This window comes from Betta splendens, chromosome 6, assembly GCF_900634795.4.
Source record: "Betta splendens chromosome 6, fBetSpl5.4, whole genome shotgun sequence".
Lineage (NCBI taxonomy): Eukaryota > Metazoa > Chordata > Actinopteri > Anabantiformes > Osphronemidae > Betta > Betta splendens.
Genome location: NC_040886.2, coordinates 4981806 through 5001573, shown reverse-complemented (window position 1 = coordinate 5001573; position 19768 = coordinate 4981806). Strand labels below are relative to the sequence as shown.

The 19768-nt window shown below is 49.6% G+C and overlaps 3 protein-coding genes across 6 annotated transcripts in view; 1 reads left to right on the top strand and 2 right to left on the bottom strand.

Annotated features, from left to right (window-relative positions):
• Positions 1-1838: 1838 nt before the first annotated feature.
• Positions 1839-10575, bottom strand: kiaa0513 (KIAA0513 ortholog). Of its 2 annotated transcripts, XM_029152667.1 has the most exons (13): positions 10436-10575; positions 7109-7665; positions 6770-6869; positions 6601-6674; positions 6459-6529; positions 6023-6230; positions 5907-5947; positions 5743-5815; positions 5120-5197; positions 4891-4920; positions 3192-3272; positions 2907-3001; positions 1839-2827 (listed from the first exon to the last, which is right to left on the bottom strand). In XM_029152667.1, the coding sequence occupies exons 2-13, from the start codon at positions 7489-7491 to the stop codon at positions 2778-2780; spliced, it is 1284 nt and encodes a 427-aa protein (XP_029008500.1). In that variant the 5' UTR covers positions 7492-7665; positions 10436-10575; the 3' UTR covers positions 1839-2777. The 2 variants fall into 2 exon arrangements, with proteins under 2 accessions (XP_029008500.1, XP_029008501.1); XM_029152668.1 differs by lacking the exon at positions 4891-4920.
• zfpm1 (zinc finger protein, FOG family member 1) overlaps positions 9842-19768 on the top strand; it is a 63728-nt gene continuing 53801 nt past the window's right edge. Inside the window, exon 1 of one of the 3 annotated variants that reach the window (XM_055509517.1) lies at positions 9842-10427. Coding sequence is in view for 1 of the 3 variants with exons in the window: in XM_029152662.3 (XP_029008495.1) it covers positions 19183-19222 (40 nt within the window). In the remaining 2 variants the exon portion in view is untranslated. Of the gene's footprint in view, positions 10428-18690; positions 19223-19768 lie in introns of those variants that run through there. The other 2 variants (XM_055509516.1, XM_029152662.3) reach the window with 2 other exon arrangements.
• ces3 (carboxylesterase 3) lies at positions 10879-15818 on the bottom strand. Its single transcript, XM_029152665.3, has 13 exons — positions 15544-15818; positions 14928-15129; positions 14432-14570; positions 14064-14197; positions 13824-13977; positions 13625-13729; positions 13181-13282; positions 12932-13072; positions 12756-12836; positions 12317-12458; positions 12054-12203; positions 11795-11867; positions 10879-11171 (listed from the first exon to the last, which is right to left on the bottom strand). The coding sequence occupies exons 1-13, from the start codon at positions 15596-15598 to the stop codon at positions 10991-10993; spliced, it is 1659 nt and encodes a 552-aa protein (XP_029008498.1). The 5' UTR covers positions 15599-15818; the 3' UTR covers positions 10879-10990.

Sequence of the window (19768 nt, the reverse complement as noted above, 5' to 3'; positions counted from 1 at the left end):
CCTGTAAATGCATGTCAGTGTGTCCAGCTGATGGACGGGGGGCGTGTCCAGGGTGGAGCCTGCCTCCTGAACCACCCGATTCACATGACGGATGTGTGGAACCTGATGGGAGTAGAAACTAGAAACAGCTTCAACCAGCTGCTGCTGGGAATGATTTGCTTCATTGGTTTTGTAAGTAACTAGTCGGTTTAAGTTGAAACGTTCCGTCCTGTTTTTCCGATGCAGATCCAAAAAATCAAGTTTCAGTTTTTCATTTCATACACGTTTTCGGACAAATATTTACTTTAAATAACCAGAAAAAAGAGTTAAAGGCTTTGAGCTCCCAGCAATGCATTCTGGGTAGTTAGATTTACTCCTTCAAAACATTTGCTGCAGTCGATCACAACATTCTATTACAGCATCAGAAGTAGAGGAACAACCTGGTTTAAACCTGATCTGAACCTGTTCATGTTAATGATGAATGTTTGTTGAACAAAAATCAGCTTTGGAGTTCTGCAGGGTTCCGTGTTTGGTCCAATACTTCGGTCTATACATGTCACATCTGGAAAACACAAATATCTCACAAAAAGATACACAAATCAAACACTTACAAACTTGTTTAAAAGCATCGGATCGTGGACGTCCCGTAACTTCCTTCAAACTGAATACAGATAAAACCGAGGATCACGATTCACTGGTGAATCAGGCAGTTGCTGTGGCAGCTCCACGTTGTTCTGTAGGAACCTGGGTGTCGTCTTTGCCCATCTGTGCTCAGACATCAGCCGTGACGCAGCCCCCACTGGTTCACTGATGTTACCAAAGCAGTAGTTTGAAAAGAAACAAAGAAAGGTTCACGAGTCAAGCGCCTCATATGTTTATTTGTGCTTTGATGCAAACATCAAGACTCAGAAACAAAACTAATCACGACGAACCTGAATAAATAAATCCCTGTACGTGTCTTTGTGGCGAGCACGAGATGCGCATTTTCACGGCGTGTCCACGGCGACCGCGGCCGTGGGACGGAGGCGCAGGAGGCGCGCGCGCGTCTCCGTCTGGTGCTAATTAGCGCTCGCGCTGCGGCACCGCTGACTGGCCTTTCACAGCTCAGTGCGTCGCGTCCAATCACGGCACCGCCAGCACGTCGGCTGTTTATTTATCCACGCACGCGCTCCAACACTGGAACACGCTGCTAAGAGCCTCAATCAACACGCTGCTCTGGCTGCGAGCCCTCAGATCAATGTGTCATTGTTGAAGCCAGCGCTGTTTGTTGACTCTTTGTCTGATTTGGTGTTGCGGCAACGTTTTCCCACACACTTATGAAGTTCCTGCCTGAACAGAGTCCTGCTCCAGCATCAGCTAAAGTCCTGCAGCGAGTACAGGCTTAAGCTTCGTTTAATCCTTTTAAATTGGGGTTCAGAAGAAGTTTTCAAAAACAAAACAAACTTATGAGACCGTTCAAACACGAAGGTTGAGGCTAAATGTCGTCGTTGCATCATGTCGGTGTTTTACTGCTGCAGCAACTTAGTCGTGGTCGGTCCCACGTGATGACACTCGTCTGACATCTAACAGACGGCTCCTGCTTCATGAGGCTTCACGAGTCTGCGGAACCTGAATGGTTTGTCGCATCTTCAGCCGGTGCCACGCGTGCAGAGCAGTGTGGCGCGCCATCTGGTGGACAAAGTGTATAACAGCAAACCTCCCTCATCCTCCCAACGCTTCACGCTCAGGGGGCTATGGATCCAGGCTTCACCCTGGACCGGTCACCAGCTCACTCCACACAGCCCACACTCCCAACACACTGTGGAGTGAAGTAGACATCTGCGACATCACATCTATTATAAAAATGAACAATGCATGAATTCATTTCACAAAAAATACATTTATTACAGGTTCAGTAGCTGTGTCATTATTACATGACCATGCAAACATACGTGTACAGCGGCACATTAACATGTCGACATGTTTGTCAGACACACACTAGAGCTACAACACCTAGATCTACCAACACTGGCGTGGGTACGGCACAGCTACGGGTTCTATTGCACTGCTCTCTGGAGAAGAGCTGCTTACGGCCGTCACTTAACGAGGACAGCCGCGGAGGAGAGCGTGAGCCGCGCACAGACACGACACGGAAGGCATTTAATCCACGTTATTCAGAGGAGCGGACGACGTAGTGCAAACGGCTGCGACTGAGCTCACGGGTCCAGTACGCAGCTCAATACTTCATGTCGCCCGGAGGGATCAGGTGGAAGATCAGGAAAAAGACAGCTAAGACACAAATGGAGCAGCGGGTCGGATGCTCTTCTTTGTCACGATGCACGACTGAATGCAATTGGTCACAGATTCACCACTGAACAAACACGTGATAATATACAAAAAGGAACAGATCAAGTATTCACAAACGCCATTAAAAGGGATGAATCGCCTTCCATCATTCCAGCATCAGATACAGAAGAAGTGCTGTAAACGCTGCCCTTGGGTGCGTCGTCGTCCAGCTGACGCGTCCAGTCAGAACGTGGTTTTCAGGCTCCGCTCGGAGCTACGAGCGCGTCGTCGCGCAGCGCACTGGTCACACCGACACATGACTGATGACATGTTATTGCTGATGGGGGCCACGGAGAAGCGCGGGGTGGACGGGGTTGGCTACAGCGGCCTCGGAGCACCACACACACACACACACACACACACACACACACACACACACACACACACACACACACACACACACACACACACACACACACACACACACACACAGCGGGTCACTACGAGGAGGCCGAGACGGGGGGTGGCGGGCGTCACTCAGCCGCCATCTTCTCTATGTGCTCGGTCAGCAGCTTGTACTGTTCTGTAAAGAAGCCAGACATACACTTAGCTGTTCTGTGCGGCCCAGTTGTTCGACTGAACTGCTTCCTCCAACGCCTCACCTTCATTCAGGTTCCCGATCACCGCCTGCTTCTTCAGGAAGTCGTTGCACAGCTTCTTACTTAGCCCGAACGCCAGCATGTTATGAGTGAAGGTCCTAAAATGACACCAATACCAGACTCATGAAGCAAAATGTGTGGTGGAGCGTGCGGTGGAGTGTGTGGTGGAGCGTGCGGTGGAGTGTGTGGTGGAGCGTGTGGTGGAGCGTGTGGTGGAGCGTGTGGTGGAGCGTGTGGTGGAGCGTGTGGTGGAGCGTGTGGTGGAGCGTGTGGCGGCGGCTTCCTCACCCCAGCTGCCCGAACGCTATGTTCTCATCGATTTTGGAGCGGTCCTCCCTCTCCTCCTGGGTCATGTGACACCACTTCTCCCTGCAGCACACACACAGAGGCTTTAATGTGGCGTTCGGGTCCTCTGCAGAAGTGAGTCGGGGGCCGCGACATCCACCGAGGAGCGGGAAGCACAGACACGGCCAGAAGCGGAAAGGGAGCAGGCGGGGGTTCTGTGCTCTGAATGGGATGCACGGCTGGGTGACATCGAGTTAGCCTCAATGTGGTGGAAGCTTTAGTCACATGTTCTACAGATTTACAAGGACTCACTACAAACATGTTAGAAAGCAAAAGGCCTAAAGACCTGTCCAGTCTACCCATTAACCCCAGTTACTCTGCTTTCACAAGGTTCTAGTGTCTCAGTCTTTGGTGAAGCTGTCAGGAAGGTAAGAGCTTTATTACACATGTGTTACTGTGCTCAGGGATGGAATCACCCTGGAGATGGTCCCATATTCACCATTAATGAAGGGGTCCAGACAGATGTTTCAGCTGGATGCTACGTTCACAGCAGTCCACAGAGGACATGCAATGAACACATACGAAGACATGCACACATGCAAGATGTGAGGAACACCTTCAGCCAAAGACCAGGCATCACACACAGAGGGTGGGACGTGTGTGAAACCCCGTTACAGATCTACACAACAGCCACTTTAACAGCAGCACGACAGGAAGCCTGGGTGGAGCGGCAGCGATTGGCAGCCAAGCAGCGACAGAGCCACACACAAACTCATTACAGACCCACTTGAACAACCACTGTACATCGCTCAAGATATGGAGCTGGAGCTTAATGAACCACTAAGTAAGATGTGTTCGTTTAGGGCTTTACTAATTATTGTACTGACCCTGTCAATGTGTTTGTTAATGTGCTTTGACAATGAGAGAGGCAAAGCAGAGCAGCTTTGTTTCACAGCACATCCCACAGGTCGAGGTACTTCACATGGACAAAGTCAGTCAAAGCACGAGACGCCAGGAAACAACAAACTAGATCAGATGAACATAAACACATCGACTCGATGGAATAGGCCAGAAAATAAAGAGCAAGAGTGCAATGCAACCAGCTCCACAGACAGAGCCGTCAGTCAGCTGGTGCAGAGCTTTAAGAGCTGGACTCTCCTGGTTCCAACACCTCCGTTACAGTGCCCCCTGCTGGAGACGGGTTTATCTGTGTAAGAGCAGGGAGGGGTGGACCAACATCTGGCTGCGTGGACCATCAACTCTTTCACATTGAGATTGTGGACACCTTTAAATCCCTGGGTGTCCACCTCGACAATGCCCTGGACTGAACGAATAACAGGCTCGGCCATACGGACAGAGGTAGGAGACCCAGCTCTGTGCTGGGCTGCACACTGGAACCCCCCTCAGAACTCATGTTCATATGCTCATACATGAGTCCTTTTTTTGTTTGTTGCTGCTCCTCCCTATATGAAACTCAGGCTGGTGGTAGCAGCCTGAGCTCCCTACAGGTATTAGCCATGATGTGACACTGTGAGCAACTGGAATCACCTCTTCAAATATTATTAGATTTGAAGTGATGCTGCAATAATATATTGATAGAATTTATGCAATTAGCTGTCAAACTATAAAAACTAAGCTGTTTATGACTCCTAAACTCAGTTCAGCATGGTTTCTATGGCAGCGGACATATAGAAGGACAGACCTCTCCTGTGAGTTGCTCTCCTGCGTCCCCCTGCCCGGCAGCAAGGCACAAGGAGACAAAGGGTTAAAGTCACGGTGCAGAGAAGGGGAGAACGACACACAGAATTAGGCAGCAGCAGTGGTTAAAGGCACAAGCACAGAGTCTCTACAGGTCTAACCTGCGCTCACCCACAAATCTGAGCGCACGCGGCCTCACCAAGCAGCTCCTGTCTGAGCAGACCCACACTCACCTCGTGGTCGGTGACCTCTTTGTCCTCTCGCAGTGAACGGCATCGAAAAATGCTGCGTTCCAGAACCTCAGCGTGTGCCTGAGGAGACAACAGACAAGGTTTGTCTGGGCCCGGCTGCAGATGAGCAGATCTGGAGCAACTAGGCTTGACCCGTTGTAATAAAGACTTTATGGAAACGATGGTGCAACCAGCTGCTTCCTGATGGATGCTGCATGTGGTGATAAACGCCTCAGCTATCAGGCACTTTTTAGCATCCTGTTATCTTGTGTGTGACACCTCTGTTCCTGCAGCAGGAAAAATACTAGAGGAGCTTTAGCTCTAAGCTAGTTGTTTGGTGAGTAGGTGAATGGAGGCAGTAGTATATGGAGTTGGTTCTGACCTCCGGATCATTGTGCATGTCTGGAGGTCAAAGAGACAGGAACAAGTATTTGAACCAGATGCACCTGTCTGTGTTGTGCCCACTCAGGGTTTTGTGCAACAATTAATTCACTATTGGAGAAGACGGTGATGTAAAACTGCCCAATGAGCATTTATATAGAGCTTTTCAGAAATGTCTTAGATAGTTCTGGATTCTTCTAGCACTTCTGTTGGCACACAGCACAGTGACACCAACAGCATCTTACCAGATGGGCTGCTGCTTTAGGTGGGTGTACAGGTAAACCTTCTGTCCCTTCTTCTCCTCTGGAGCCTCAGAGACTGAGGAGAACCAAGAGGAATTCATAATGTTCACATTACATTTCATAAAACAAGTTTAAGTTCTGCTCTTCGTCCTGGATCTTCACGGTACCTGGTGATTTGAGCTTCATCTCAGCTGGACTCTCTCCATCTCTAGAAATAAAAAGTATTGCATTATACACACACATATGCATGTATAATAAACCATCAGAGGCCTGTTTTGCTCACTCAGTCTTAGGAGCCATGGAGCTTCTCAGCTTGTTCTCCAGGCCTCCAAAGAAGCCCTTGACGTCAGTCTTGGATGTATTCTTCAGCAGGCGTTCAGCCGCGTCCTTCTTTCCAGTCAGCCAGGAGTTGGCCTTGTTGAGGTAGGAGTCGAGAGGGGCTGGGGCGCCGCCGCGATCCAGGAGCTCAGAGGGCGACGGCTGGAACTTCCCTGAAGAACATACGCATCAGAAAATGGCTGCACAACGCTGGTGAGGTAATGCCCTGTGTGACGGCGGTAGGCTCAGCATCGGAGCTTCCTGCCAGACTGTGGATGTGCTGCTGTTGCGAGAGAAACCACAGCGGTGGCTGACGCCGCCTGAGTCAGAGTCTGCCCTAGAAACAGACCTCTGCAAACGCAGCTCCACGCCTTCGCTTGGCGGAGAGGATCGGCTCTTACCGACGTAGTAGTAGGTGAAGCACATGGTCATGAGGTTCTTGGCCGGGGTGTAGTCATCCATCTGGTAACATCTGCAAACACACCGTTGTGTCTGGGTCACTGTTGCACGGAGTCGGCAGTGTGACGAGAGTCATCTACTCACTCAAACAGCACTACGGCGAAGGACTGCACCAGCCTGTAGAAGGTGGCCTCACTCACGCACTTGGAGTGGCAGCGCTGTGGACACAGTGAGAACACACACACATCAGGACCCTCCCATGGAGCAGTGGTGCTCAGGGTCACACCACCATCAATCCATCACTTCTATTTACCTGAGCGCTGACGTATTTAGCAAACCACTCCCTGCCTTTGCCATTGTCCCCGCTGCACAGCTCTCCAAAGCGAGCCTTCTCTTCCTGGTCAAAGTCCTCCCTGGGAAAACATGGTTCAGACTAATCAGTGGCCACGGCTCAACGCGATTCGTGTTAATATGCGACATTAGACGCGGTCTGGACAGGACTCCACATGAAGCCTCCTGCCCGGATGACAGCAGATCTAGAGATGACATTTGCTGTTTTACACAGGATGTGCTTGGCCTTTAGTGGGTTAGTTGTGAGGGGGTGATGTGATGTAATTCTGATAAAAAACACAAAGACCACGCCTCCTCTCACCCTCCTTGGAACACCTTCTGCACATAGGCCTTCATGAAGCGCCTCCTCTCCAGCGTCTCGGCGGCGGCGTCCTCCCCGCTGTGGGCGGACGACGACGACGACCGCCGCAGCTCCCACGCCTCGGAGGACGGGTCCATGTCGTTATCGCTGTCCGCCGACTCCGTGGCGTCGCTGTCGCCGCCTCCTTCCTCCTGGTGCTGGTGGCGAACGCCGAACCTGGTGGGCGTCATGGGCTCCGGCAGCCGGTGCGCGCCAACGGAGGACGCCGGTTCTGGGGAGAAGATGTCCTCGTGGCCTCGGTGCTGGGCCGAATTCACAGCGAGTGCTGCGGACTCTGAGCACAGGTCGAAGTCGATGAGGTTGTCCACGGCGACGCCCTCCATGCTGCACTGAGGCTTCCTTCCTGCAGCTCCGCGAGGCCGTCTTCACGTCTTCATGTCTGCTTAGTGTTGGGCAGGAAAGGTGGCCGCGGCTGAGGTTCTAGCTAGAGTCCCGCTCCTCGCTGAGTGCTGGCTTCACCCGTGCAGACATCAGCTGGACTCTCAAACCCAACACATCTGTGGACAAGGGAAGGAGCAAATGAACATGGTTCCCAAGCAACAACCCTGACAGGCTCTGGTGGAGCCTCGCTGGCCCCTCCGGGCCATTTGTGATGTTCCTAAGCACCATCTACTTTGTTAATGGAAGAACCACTGCCCCACAGCCGGTCAGAGCTAAGCAGCTGCCTCTCTGTGGGTCAGTGGGTTTAGTTAAACATGACGTATGAGGCTTAAAAGGAGGGAGATTCTTAGATTTAATATACAGTCGACATCACACCGCTTGGTTTTATCACAGCAGTTGGGCAGCGGTTACATCCATTAGAAGCTCATGTTAATCCCCAACTGCTTGTTTTCGGCACATGTACTGCGGAACTCAAACAGAACAGCCTGTGCAGATCCTGAGCATATGGTTTTATATAGAGAGGTGAAGTGAGATCTCGCCACAGTAACTGAGCATATGGCTAATACGAACAGTCCAACTGGAGGTGCGATGTTTGTAGGCTTGAGCTCTGCTGAGATTGTAGCAGTAGATTTTTTATTTGGCCACAGCACTCAGCATCTAAAGCCTAGTGACCTAGTGCCAACAGAACCAGAGCCGCTTCATGGTGCAGCGTCCGTCTGGTGTGGTGATTTCCCGCTGAGGATGGATGGCAGCGGTCCAATGACCTGTCCCACCGTGGGAACAGAGCAGCCCCGTCTTTCTCTGCAGTATTCCACGATGGATGCTTCCACACAGGGAGCATTAATCTAAACGATTCCTGTCCTCCATTGCACTTAGCATGATTCACACGTGGAGGCCAAGGCGGTTATGCAACTAGCTGTGAGCCCCCCCCCGGGGAAGGTTCAGCTCACTGCCAAAACATTGGTTGGGCAGGATGTTAGACCCAGCGCTCAGTCATCTGTTGTGCTTAGTGCTGCCGCTACAAACCTAGTTGTGATATTTAATTCAAAAATGACATCACTGATTTTAAAGGTTATTTAGTAAGAACTGGCCCAGCAGTAAGTCGGGGTGGAAGGAGTTAATATCTATCTGAAAACTACTCTATAGAATTCAAATACTGCACTCAACACACTGGGCCTCAGACCCACATTTATATTATACGACAGCAAAACCAATGTCACCTCGATTCACTTCATGATGTAAGGTTTATCCACAAGAAACACTCCCTTTGATGAGAGAAACCCCCATTAAAACCAGGCTGAGGGAGGCGGCCCGTTGCCTCGGTCAAGGTAAAGGAGAGACAAAAGAATAAGGAACAAAAGAAGAACAACGACAAGAGGCAACAAACAAAAGACCGGCAGCTTGATTCAAAGGCACAGTGAAACATAATGCTCCACAGATTAGCTTCTCAAACCAAGAGCTCGGGTCCCGTCCTGCAGTCTGAGCTCCAGCTACAGGCCCACGGATCTGCATGGGCACCGAGCTCTGTCCCCTCACAGTCAGGACTCCAGACAGCTCCTACAGCAGCAGCGTCAACCTTCAATGCTTTTAAACTCAATAAACCAATGGAGAGTGGTGGAAAAGGTAAGGAAGAGCTGATGAACGGTTCTTATGCTTTGGTAGTTTTGTTGTTACCAGCATATGTGTAATATTAACTTGCAGAGAATATTATTACCACAACTGTTGTTCATTAACTTCGGATACGTTTGTTAGAAACAACTGAACTATCACCAGGTGCGTGTCTAAGTAAGCCAGAACACATTTCATCACCAAACAGGAACTAAGGTTTAGTAGCAGAGCCGCATACGACTTAAAATACTGGCACCTCAGCAGTAAAGCGTGACCTCACTGTTACTGAAGTTGGAGCAGCTGAACCGCACGATCTCACAGCTCGCGCTGCAGCAGCAGCAGCACAAGTGGCTGATGGCAGATAAGTGAGGTACAGAATCTCAGCTGACGCTGGCCAGAGAACTGCACTTACAGATGTAATCGCCTCACCAACAGAGCAGCCCTGAAGCTGTGATCAGAGGACGCGCGTCGCCAGGGAGCGTGACCCCGACGTGCAGGCGCTGCTCGCCAGTCGAGCCCCGTGGCGACTGGGTGCCAGCGCCACAACCTCTGACATCATAGGTCAAACGCTGCTTCACTATCACAACATATAAAAAGGCAGTGGGAATGTTCTGAAAGGCAACAATAATAGATAAGACACAAAGCAACGGCTCTAACACCAAAAGCCAGTGGAAAAAGACTGATGCTAAAGTCTGGGGGAAGTTCGCCTCAATGTGCACTTGAAGATAAGGAGCAGCCTGAAGGACGCGTTGTGAAGGCTGCCGTTCCCTGAACGAGGCCCTGACTTATGAATATCTAGGATATTCCCGTGTTTATCCATGTATCTGTGCCTGGTGTTTAATGTCACAGGTTGCGTTACCTGTGCTCGTCGCACCGAGCTGCTCATGTGACCAGCTGGGAATGGGTCACGATTCCCAAACACGCGCACGGGTGTTATTATTTTTAGACAGGACTGTGTTTTTTAAAATGAGCTGCGGAGGCTCAACTAAACGGCAAACCTGCAGCTTTTCTAGTGCCCTGAACGTCTCACGGAGGAGGACAGTCGCTTCCGTCGCCGCGCTCGGAGCCTGCGAGCGGACGCGGAGCTGAATCAACACAGCGCGGGGCTGCTGGTTCCCGGAACGGAGCGCGGCGGCGGAGCCATTTTCATCCCAGCGCTCGCAGCCGCTCGCATCCGACCCACAAGCGTCACGTCTCCGGCGAGAAGGCACAACGGGACGACTAGCCGTCCATTCAAAGACGCCGGACGCCGCGGGACGTCAAGGTGACGGTACGTACGTGAAATGCGCCGCTGGCGGAGGCTTCTCGCGCGTCGGGTGCTCGGCTCCAGACCCTGAGGCGTACAGAGCAGTGCGCAGGCGCGATCTGAAGTCAATGCGATCAAGGGGAATCCAATGACGTAGCAGACGGCACGGCCAATGAGAGACCGAGCAGTCGTGTCGCACTTTGTCAAATACAAAAGGATGTTGTTAGCTTTAAAAATAAGAGCACGTTACATGGATGGTAGCGTAACGATGTAACTAGAGATAAAGATTATTTCAGACGCGTTTAAGTTCAATTAATATATCTGGAAATGCGCAATTTAAAGGTCTTGGGATGCTTCCGCTAAGAAGATAAAAGGCAGACACCTTATGTGTTCATAATATCATTATATTTGACTCCATGTTGAACTTCACAAAGCTATGCACCCAAATCCTCTAAATGAACTAGACACACGTTCCTTCTTTGCAATCAAACTATATTCTTTATTATGTATATATACCTTTATTACAGCTGCATTACCAAGTACACGTTATAAAACACGTGAGAACCTAGCATCAACAATTCTACAGCTTAGTTTCCAGCTTTGGCAGCTGCCAACTGCTGCAGCTTCTGAGGGAGGGTGACGGAGGCGAAGTGGACCCTGTGCTCCTTGAGTTTTTGCTTCACGGTCGGTGTCAGGCCCAGCTCCATGTAATCTTGCTTCTGATTGTCATACTGAGGCCAGCTGACCAGACCAGCACCGTTGGGAGAGCTGAGCACACAGTCAGAGGAGGCAGTTATGCAGAGGGACTTAGTGGCTGCATCCCTTTAAAATACCTTCATTTACAAACCTCGATCATGTCACATCAGCCTGTAGCAGCAGTTATAAAGTATAAGAGCGGATGTTTGAATGAAGATGGCAGACCACGTCATTCTACTGACAGGTTGCATCAGAAATGACATAAATAGGCCATTGGGATACTGGATACTGAAATAAAAGCTGCCTTTGGCAATAAAACTGCTGGAGTTACATTCTCTGTTATGGAGACCAGAACCTAGACTCTGTTCTGTTGAGACATTGTTGCTGTAGGTAGCCTGGTAGCTGATGGTGTCAAACTCGGGCCACTCTCTTTCTGGTTTTCCAAGTCTCCCTGCCCCAGATTACCTAGATTGTTCAGTCAATCAGCAGCTGGACAAACCAGCTGACACGCCTGGTTAAGGTAATCAGCTGACAGAGTTGGAAAACCAGCAGGGCACACCGGCTGGTTGAGTGTCCCCTGTTCAGGCCAGGCCTCTGGCACCAGGTGTGTCCTTGAGCAAGACACTTCACAAACTGCTCCTCCAGACGATGGGTAAAATGCAAAAAACGCAGCAAAAGACAACATGTTTACTCACCCAGTACGAGCAAAATTAGCCCAGTACCCCATCATAGTCCTGCAAAATCTTTCATCGTCCTTGGTGATGTTTCCTATAGATGAGACACGTGCAGAATCAGTCGCCTTGCTCAATTTGTGTTTGTGTTGCATTTTATAATCGCCCTTGTTTGGCAACTAAACCTTGGATTTGAAATGGCCACACTTGACAATCAAGTCATATTGATATGCACAGCAACCAACGTGGGGTTGTGTTCTCTTCTTCCCATGTTTGAACCTACCAATGATTTTGATATGTCCAGCCCAGAAACATCCACCGAACATGAAGCCGACGTCGTCTGCGTGATCTGCCTTCACAAAGCTGGGTCTGTTCTGCTGGTGGAGCGCAGCTCGGTATATGAACTCATACAGATAAACTGGAGCACCTGCATCTAAAGACACCAGGGACAAAAGAGCCATTATTAACTACAGCACCTATATTTTTGGTGTCTTTAGCATTAGGAATCAGTGAAACACATTTTATTGTGACTCTGCCCCCACCGACCCGCGTGATAGCCAGCCACTTTGATCACAGGCAGCGCCATCAGCAGGTCTCCAATGATCTCAGTGAAGCCGTCTCTGATCTCTTCTGGTGTTTTAGCATCTTTCAGGTATTCATCAGCAATGATGCTGTTGGCATGGGACGCCTGAATAGGAGCAAATGCAAAACCGTCACATTTTTGGTGGTAAATTGTTTATTGGTGATTTATATCTTTTCTAATTCTTTTTGAATTTTTTGTGCCTTGTAATTTTATAAATCACCCTGTGCTACATTTTATTGTATGAAAAGTGCTATAGAGATGGGATAAATTAACACATGTACACATGTATAAACATGAGGGATTTTAAAATTGTTCTTGAAAGTTTTTAAAAAAATAAAAGCATCAGGTTTTGTATGACTGATTGTACTGACAGTTGATGGTGGAGGCAGTCGTGGAGCTCACCCCTGCAGGGTTGAACATATTCATCACTGGCAGCACAGACTCTCTGCTCATGCCGTTCACCCAGCCGGGAGGAGCGAAACTCTGATGAGCAGGACACGAAGCCTCACAGTTAGTTCAGGACACACAAACACAATGACAGGACTGCAGTGACAGTGAGGCTGAGGCTGAGGTGTGACCTGGGGAAGGATCCATCCAAACTCATGGTTGGTTATTCCCATCAGCACCGGAACCTTCAGCAGCTCTTTCCTCTTGAGCAGCTCCTCGGCAGTGTCTTTTAGTATCACACCGTCCACCGCGGCTCCCAGGTAGATCTTCATCTAAACACAGGTTGAGTGAACGCACATCGAGGCTGCCATCTGCTGGTCAGGGTCGAGCGTAAACGTTGTTTGGCTCCGTGGCTCTGAACGCAGACACGGTTCCATTACCTTTTTGGTGGCGTCAGTCAACGCCGCCGTCGTTTTCCCGCGCAAACACTGGACCAGTCCCTCAGTGCTGCTGTGGTCACATCCAGTCAGGTTGGCAATGATCTACAGAGGAGAGCGTTTACACACCAGACATTTGATTTGACTGGAACTTGCTGCAAATGCTGGGAAATAAACACAAGCAGACAGCAGCCTAATAGCTGAGCTGCTGTGCTGAGATGGAAACAATGCTGTTCATGTTGATGGCATGAATGCGTTCATGTATTTATCTAAACAAAATAAAAGTGTGTTTTTTGTAGGTTTGTGTTGTACATGGAACATTAATCTATGCATCACATATAGACTCAGAGCACGTTCTGGACTATGGCTGTTGATTGAAGTCATATCAGCTAATATGCTCTGTGCTTCATGTGCCACTGCTACTAATGCTACTATGTGTTACACTACCTCGGCATGAGCTAACGGATTGCTTGAAGCCTGGGACACGAGTGTCGCTACTCCACTTTGAAAGATTGCCCTCTGAAACAGTCCACTGGCTTGTGGAGACAGAGTCTGCTCATAAGAAATGACACATAAAGGAGAAATTAGAGGCATCATTAGCACAAGCCCCCTACAACCATCTCTACCAGTAGATAGTAATATTTACCAGTATGGAGGCACTGATGCCTCCTGCAGATTCACCAGCGACTGTGACACGTTGAGGATCTCCTCCAAAGGCTTGGATATTGTCCCTCACCCATCTCAGAGCTGCCAGCTGATCCAAGAAGCCCCAGTTGCCCCGAGCATGTTGGTCCCCGGTGCTTTGGAACAGGAACACTTAGAATACTTGTTTTGGGGATTAATATTATTTAGGAATGTCTGGGTAACGGTCAACACAGGTCCTCACCTCAGGAATCCCAGAAAGCCAAGGCGGTACTGAATAATGACGGTTATTATGTTTTCATAGGCAGCTAATGGAGCCCCATCATACTGAGAGGCTGCACCCATTGCCAGACCTCCTCCATGGATCCACACCATCACCTGCCATACACGTGTCAGCAGTACGTGAGCACAGCTGTGGTTAGTGTTACTGTTACTAAGTGTATTGAGTCCTGCTGCGTCTACAGCTCCACAGCCTTTACGCAATGCAACAAGCTGGACCTAAACATTGATTTATCATAGTCCAACACACAATGGAAAAAACAAACCTAATGCTTAGGTGATATGGATGTAGTGGCGCGTATGTAAGGCATTTTGTGAAAGGTCCAAACCCACCGGCAGCTTGTCGTCAGGTGTGGCTTCAGCTGGAGTGTAGATGTTCAGATACAGACAGTCCTCTGAAATCTCAGGGGGGGTGAATACTATCGACATGACCCTAGAAACATTCACGACTATTTCTACATCCTGGACACACCTGAGGAGGAGGAGGAGGAGGAGCAAGAAGAAGATGAAGAAGATGAAGGAGGAGGAGGAGGAGCAGAAGAAGAAGAAGAAGAAGAAGAAGAAGAAGAAGAAGAAGAAGAAGAAGAAGAAGAACAAGAACAAGAACAAGAACAAGAACAAGAACAAGAACAAGAACAAGAACAAGAACAAGAACAAGGACAAGGACAAGGACAAGGACAACGACAATGACAACAACAACAACAACAACAACAACAACAACAACAACAACAACAACAAGAGAAGAAGAAGATCAGCATTAAGAAGACGATGGTGCAATATGTAGAAACAAAGCTGTGGCTCAGGCCTTGCTCAGCAGCTGCTGTATTACATAGGGGGCTGGCGTGTGCCGTCTCGCTCCCCCTCCCAAGGCTCCGCTTCCTGGGGTGCCGCCAGGCGGAGGGGTCCAACCGGGGGCCGGGCAAAAGGAATCCCCAGGTACTGCTTCACCCGCCGGTCTGTGCCTTTTACCGGCACAAACCCCCCTCGGATTTGTCCATTCTTCACAGAGACCACAGGGTCACCGGGACCCACTGGAGTCAGAGCAAAGACAAGTGGATGAGTCAAAGCTCCACACTAATGTTACTTATGTTCAGACTGGTCACATGGAAACGTGACCACTATCTGCTCATTTTTTAGCTTGCTGTAGATGCTACGTGCAGTTTGTAGATGCATCTCCAGCAAAATGTTCCTGGTAGCTGGTTCCTATCGCTTTCCTCATTAGAATTAAGATATTTGAGTGAATATACTTAATTGCTCTTTATTACACAACTGTAAATTCAGACAAAGCAAACATGACACCAGTAGCTGGTTAAGCATGATTCAAGATTTATGTTCCATGATCCTGTGGAACCAATACGTGCTGCCTTCACGCTCCTCTGGGTGCCGAGATATTAGAAAAGTGTGTCTGTAGCTCAACAATGGCCGTAAATGTGTTGTCGTCCTACCTGGCGTTGCCTGTGCTACCTGAAGCAGACAAACAATGAGCAGCACTCTTCTCATCCTGATCGCAGCGGATGAAACAAAGAACTGAGAGCATACTGTACTTTCAGAGAAATAGCCACCTGCCCCCGTCCTGGACCTCTGGTACCGCCCCCCGGCACACACACTGGTTAGTACTTCTGCCTTTGGGAGGACATTCACGGCCCAGTTCTCTGGGGAGTGTGTGACTCCACAGCCTGCACCATTAGCCTCCGTCTCCCACACACACACTGCATCAAAGCTCAGCTCCGCTCTGCATGAAGTGGGCAGTCGTCATTGATTTAGCCTCCGGTGCACCTCATTAGACTCTGACCCCAGAGTCAGGAGTGACTGAGTCCTGCCCTTTGACCTCTGCAATGCAGGAGCGTGGATGTGTAATGTGTGCCAGCAATCGTGCTATTCACTGACTCAGCTGATCACTTAATGTGTGGACGGCTGAACACAGCGGCCTAAGGGGAGATGAAGCGTTGAAGTCAGCGGCTATAACGTTAGATTCATATGTGCACGTTGGATTATTTATTCATGGGGTCTGAAGATTTAAGGTCACTGATTCTCAGACATCTGGTGCGGCTCAAAGTCACAGGAGCAGATAAACGCATGGGGAGGTTAATGTTGTTGCTGATGCCGTGCTTTGGCAGAACACCGTGAACTGTTTGGTCTACTTTTCCCAACATCTGTCACTTCTTTTACAAATATCCCTGATGTGATGTTATCATCCAGCGTCTCCTTGGGGATGTTGCTATGGAATTAGGACTGTCACAGTATTTAAATATCTAAGTTTTAAGATCGTTTGCTTAAACAAAAGGTCCCACGTGTTGTTCAGTGTTACCGTTTGATTGGCTGCTTAAAACCTCAGACTCCGGCCTGCGTCGCTCTGTCTCTCCTCAGAATCTACAACACGTTTGTCCCTTAAAAATAAAAACAGTGCAAACAAGGAGCTTTTATTGATGTGGCAATAATAGGCCTTAGTGGTTCAGATGTACCAGTGTCAAAGTACTAACGGAGCACTATCTTCCCAATACATGTGCTAGGCTTGGCCATGCAATAGAACCACCGCCGGACAGACAAGCACTTACACTAAGCAGCAGTCAGACCGTCCCGTTTAAGCCGAGTCCCAGTCTGTTAGTTCAGTATTTGACCCAAGAGGTCAGCTTCCACACCACTGTTTACCACCAGTATCAGTGGATCGACAGCATGTTCCAATGGGGCAAAACAAACACGTCGAGTTCTGTGAATTTGAGGTGGGAGGGAACGAGGCCTGGTTGTTCTGTTCAAACAGTTCTGCTTGTGATACTCTGCAGTCTCCATGTGCAATATACTATGTGGTAGAAGCAGCACTTCTGGGGGACTGAGAAGCCAGAACTGGGCTGTAGATGTCAGGATGCAGTCAGACCCACCAGCCTGAACGTGGAGCTGTGAAAGTGGTGGAATACTCACTAACCAACAGAACAGAGGGGAACTAGAGGGCCAGTACCAAGAGGGGGCGCATAGGAGGAGAAACCAGTCAGAACTAGATGAAACCACAACAGAAATACAACAACCTCCAGAGAACCAGCCCTCCTCAATGCAAAGACCCTGTGGTGCAGAAAGTCCTCTAACCAAAAGCCTCCTCTAAGCGACAGATCCACACAGACACACTGCAAACTAGAACATTAGCTCCAAGTCCCAACTTCCAGATAAGCAAACGGAGCAACTCCGTGGATCAGAGGGGGTTAAAGCAGAAGTGTGATGGTCGGCAACTTCACTGGGCGAGCGGGAGAAAGTAGCTAGGCACAAACACACACTGGTGGTGAAGGTGGGTTGGGCCACCGGCACCAGCAAATAGATCAACAGGTGTGGGAGCGCGAGGCAGAGGTTGCAGTGAATGGAGTGAAAGCAGTGGTGAGCTTCCTCTGGGCACCTTAGCTTTCTCCAAGTCGGCTCTGGATTGTTTATAGGCCATGATGTACCTGTGCTACAGTGGTGTGGACTCAGCCCAGAGTTCAGGACTGTGTGAGGGATAATGTGTTTCTACAGTATCTCAGGGTCCTTAGCCTGACTGAACCTCTGGGTCTTTTCACTGTAGTGGGTTCTAGTGTTCTACACTGTAGTGGGGCCTTTGAACGACTGTCAGTGGTAGATGATCCTTTAATGCGCAGCAATAATAACATTATTGCTACAGTGGGAGAACTGTTCTCAACTATTTCAGGTGTTTCTGTTCTACTTTGCTTCTGGCTTAAACATGATTCACTACTAAATTACAACTAAATGCTACGTTGTGTATGTTGCACACAGACAAAACACTTGGCTCACTACTAGAAACAGAGATAAAAAAGGGAAATGCAGGATTTCTTCTTGAACCCAAAATTAATTATCAGTAACTGAACAACATAGTGGTTCAGAGACAGTCTACACACACACTTGTGGTTGTTCTTTACGCTATACTCGTGACTGAACCTTAACGCTGTGGTTCAGCCCTGCAGATCGTGACAGCGTACGGTGGCTGAGCGTGCAGCTGTCAGCGTGGTGCACGCGGTGCCAACCACTAGGTGGCACCAGTGAACTCATATTGAACATGTTGGTGTGTGAAAGGACGGACGGAATTCTAATCCCTTGAAAGCAGTAAACTTTGGAAAACCCAGAAGCTGACGGTTACCTCCCCGATGACTTATTGTCCTCGTGGTTTCTCATTAGGCAATCAAAAGTGATTGTATGTGATTTTTTAGGAAGTGAAAACGTTTGAAGTGCTTTAATTTTCTCTCCGGGCGGGGAAATAAATGGCACAACTTGTCATTTCTATAAATATTCGATGACATATATGTCCTGTGCACAGAGAGTACATTATAGCGTATTACACACATTATTATTTAGCATAATATATGAAATCTCTGTTCAATTCAACTCAGTTTACGTTATCGCCTCATCTTTTGTTATGAATATGAATTTATTTCAGGTAAGAACGTTGAATGCCTTAAACATGTGACTGACTTCTCTTTGTGACTCGATGTTTTCATTCATCCGCGTAACGATTCTTGGTAAGGTTCGTTTTATTTTGATACTGTAAGAATACATGGGAGGCGCGCGAGCCAATCGTAGCTCAGTGCGGCGGCCTACGTCAGACGTAAGCGAGCGCGTCGGGGGCGCCGTAGTAAGCAGAGCACACTGTGACGCCTGAGCTCCATTGAGAGTGGCTCCGCGGTTCGGAGACGGTGCAGGCGGGCCAGGGGGCGGACCGGCGACAGCGAACTTGACAGAAGACATTTGGTTCAGTCTGCTGACCTCCATGTGCGCGTACCAGCCACAGTTACTGTTGCTGAACACAGTGGCGGACGCGTAGTTGCGACGGAGGCGCGCGCGACGAAGGAATAAGGTTAGCTAGAAAACGAAGAGAAGGGAAGACAGGGAAATAGAAGAGAAGAGCGGAGCGGGCCGGACCGGACCGGACCAGCAGGACGCGGCCGCACCACCCGGACTCAACACAAGCAAAGTGCAGGCGGGTCATGCGGATTTCTCCGCTCGCTGGTCGGAGCGCCGAGTCGCAGTAGCGGAGAGGTGGGACAGAGAAGCAGAACCAGAACACGCGAGAACCGCTGCGTCCGTCGGTCCAAGCGGAGGGAAGAGCCACCATGTCCCGGAGGAAGCAGAGCAAACCCCGGCAGATCAAACGTAAGGATGAACGCTCGCCCACTCGCTGCCGTCGCGCTGTCGAGCGGCGGGAGGTTCAGGTGCAGCCGGACCGTCCGCGGTGGTTTATGACACGTTTACAGACGAGTTGGACCGTGTCAGCAACTTAAAGCGCTTCAGATGCCGGCGCTTGGTGCCGGTAGGATTCGCCTCAGCGGCGTCAGTGTGCGCACCGTGCGCACACGCAGCCTGGGAAAAGTTTGCCTCGTCCTCGTTCAGGCTGTTTTGTCCATTGGCAGCTCAAACTGTGGTCGTGGCTTCCTGTTTAATTCTGTTGTGGAAACGTCAGTGTTCTTTGAAAAAGCCGATGTGAGCAGAGATAAGGCAGCGATCCGATGGAGCCCAGATAAAGATTAAAATTGGATCTTTTTTATTTGTTTTCTGTGTGAGGCCGCCGCCGCATTCTCCCCCTGGCTTTTCACTTCTCCGTCGTGCAGATGGGGCGTCAGATAGGCCGCCTGGCTGATCTCCTCCGCCGATAGCCGCCTACAATTGGATCTTTTACTCAATAATGCATCTTAGGGTCGT

What these genes read in the sequence shown, in the direction of transcription:
- ces3 (XM_029152665.3), bottom strand. Translation starts at nt 15,598, where the DNA reads ATGAGAAGAGTGCTGCTCATTGTTTGTCTGCTTCAGGTAGCACAGGCA. An exon ending in GGCACACGCCAGCCCCCTAT is followed by an intron (nt 14,571 to 14,927) that starts GTAATACAGCAG and finishes CCTCCTCCTCAG; the next exon opens with GTGTGTCCAGGATGTAGAAA. An exon ending in GCTAATTTTGCTCGTACTGG is followed by an intron (nt 11,172 to 11,794) that starts GTGAGTAAACAT and finishes CTGTGTGCTCAG; the next exon opens with CTCTCCCAACGGTGCTGGTC.
- kiaa0513 (XM_029152667.1), bottom strand. Translation starts at nt 7,491, where the DNA reads ATGGAGGGCGTCGCCGTGGACAACCTCATCGACTTCGACCTGTGCTCA. An exon ending in ATAGCGTTCGGGCAGCTGGG is followed by an intron (nt 3,002 to 3,191) that starts GTGAGGAAGCCG and finishes GTGTCATTTTAG; the next exon opens with GACCTTCACTCATAACATGC. An exon ending in GATCGGGAACCTGAATGAAG is followed by an intron (nt 2,828 to 2,906) that starts GTGAGGCGTTGG and finishes GCTTCTTTACAG; the next exon opens with AACAGTACAAGCTGCTGACC.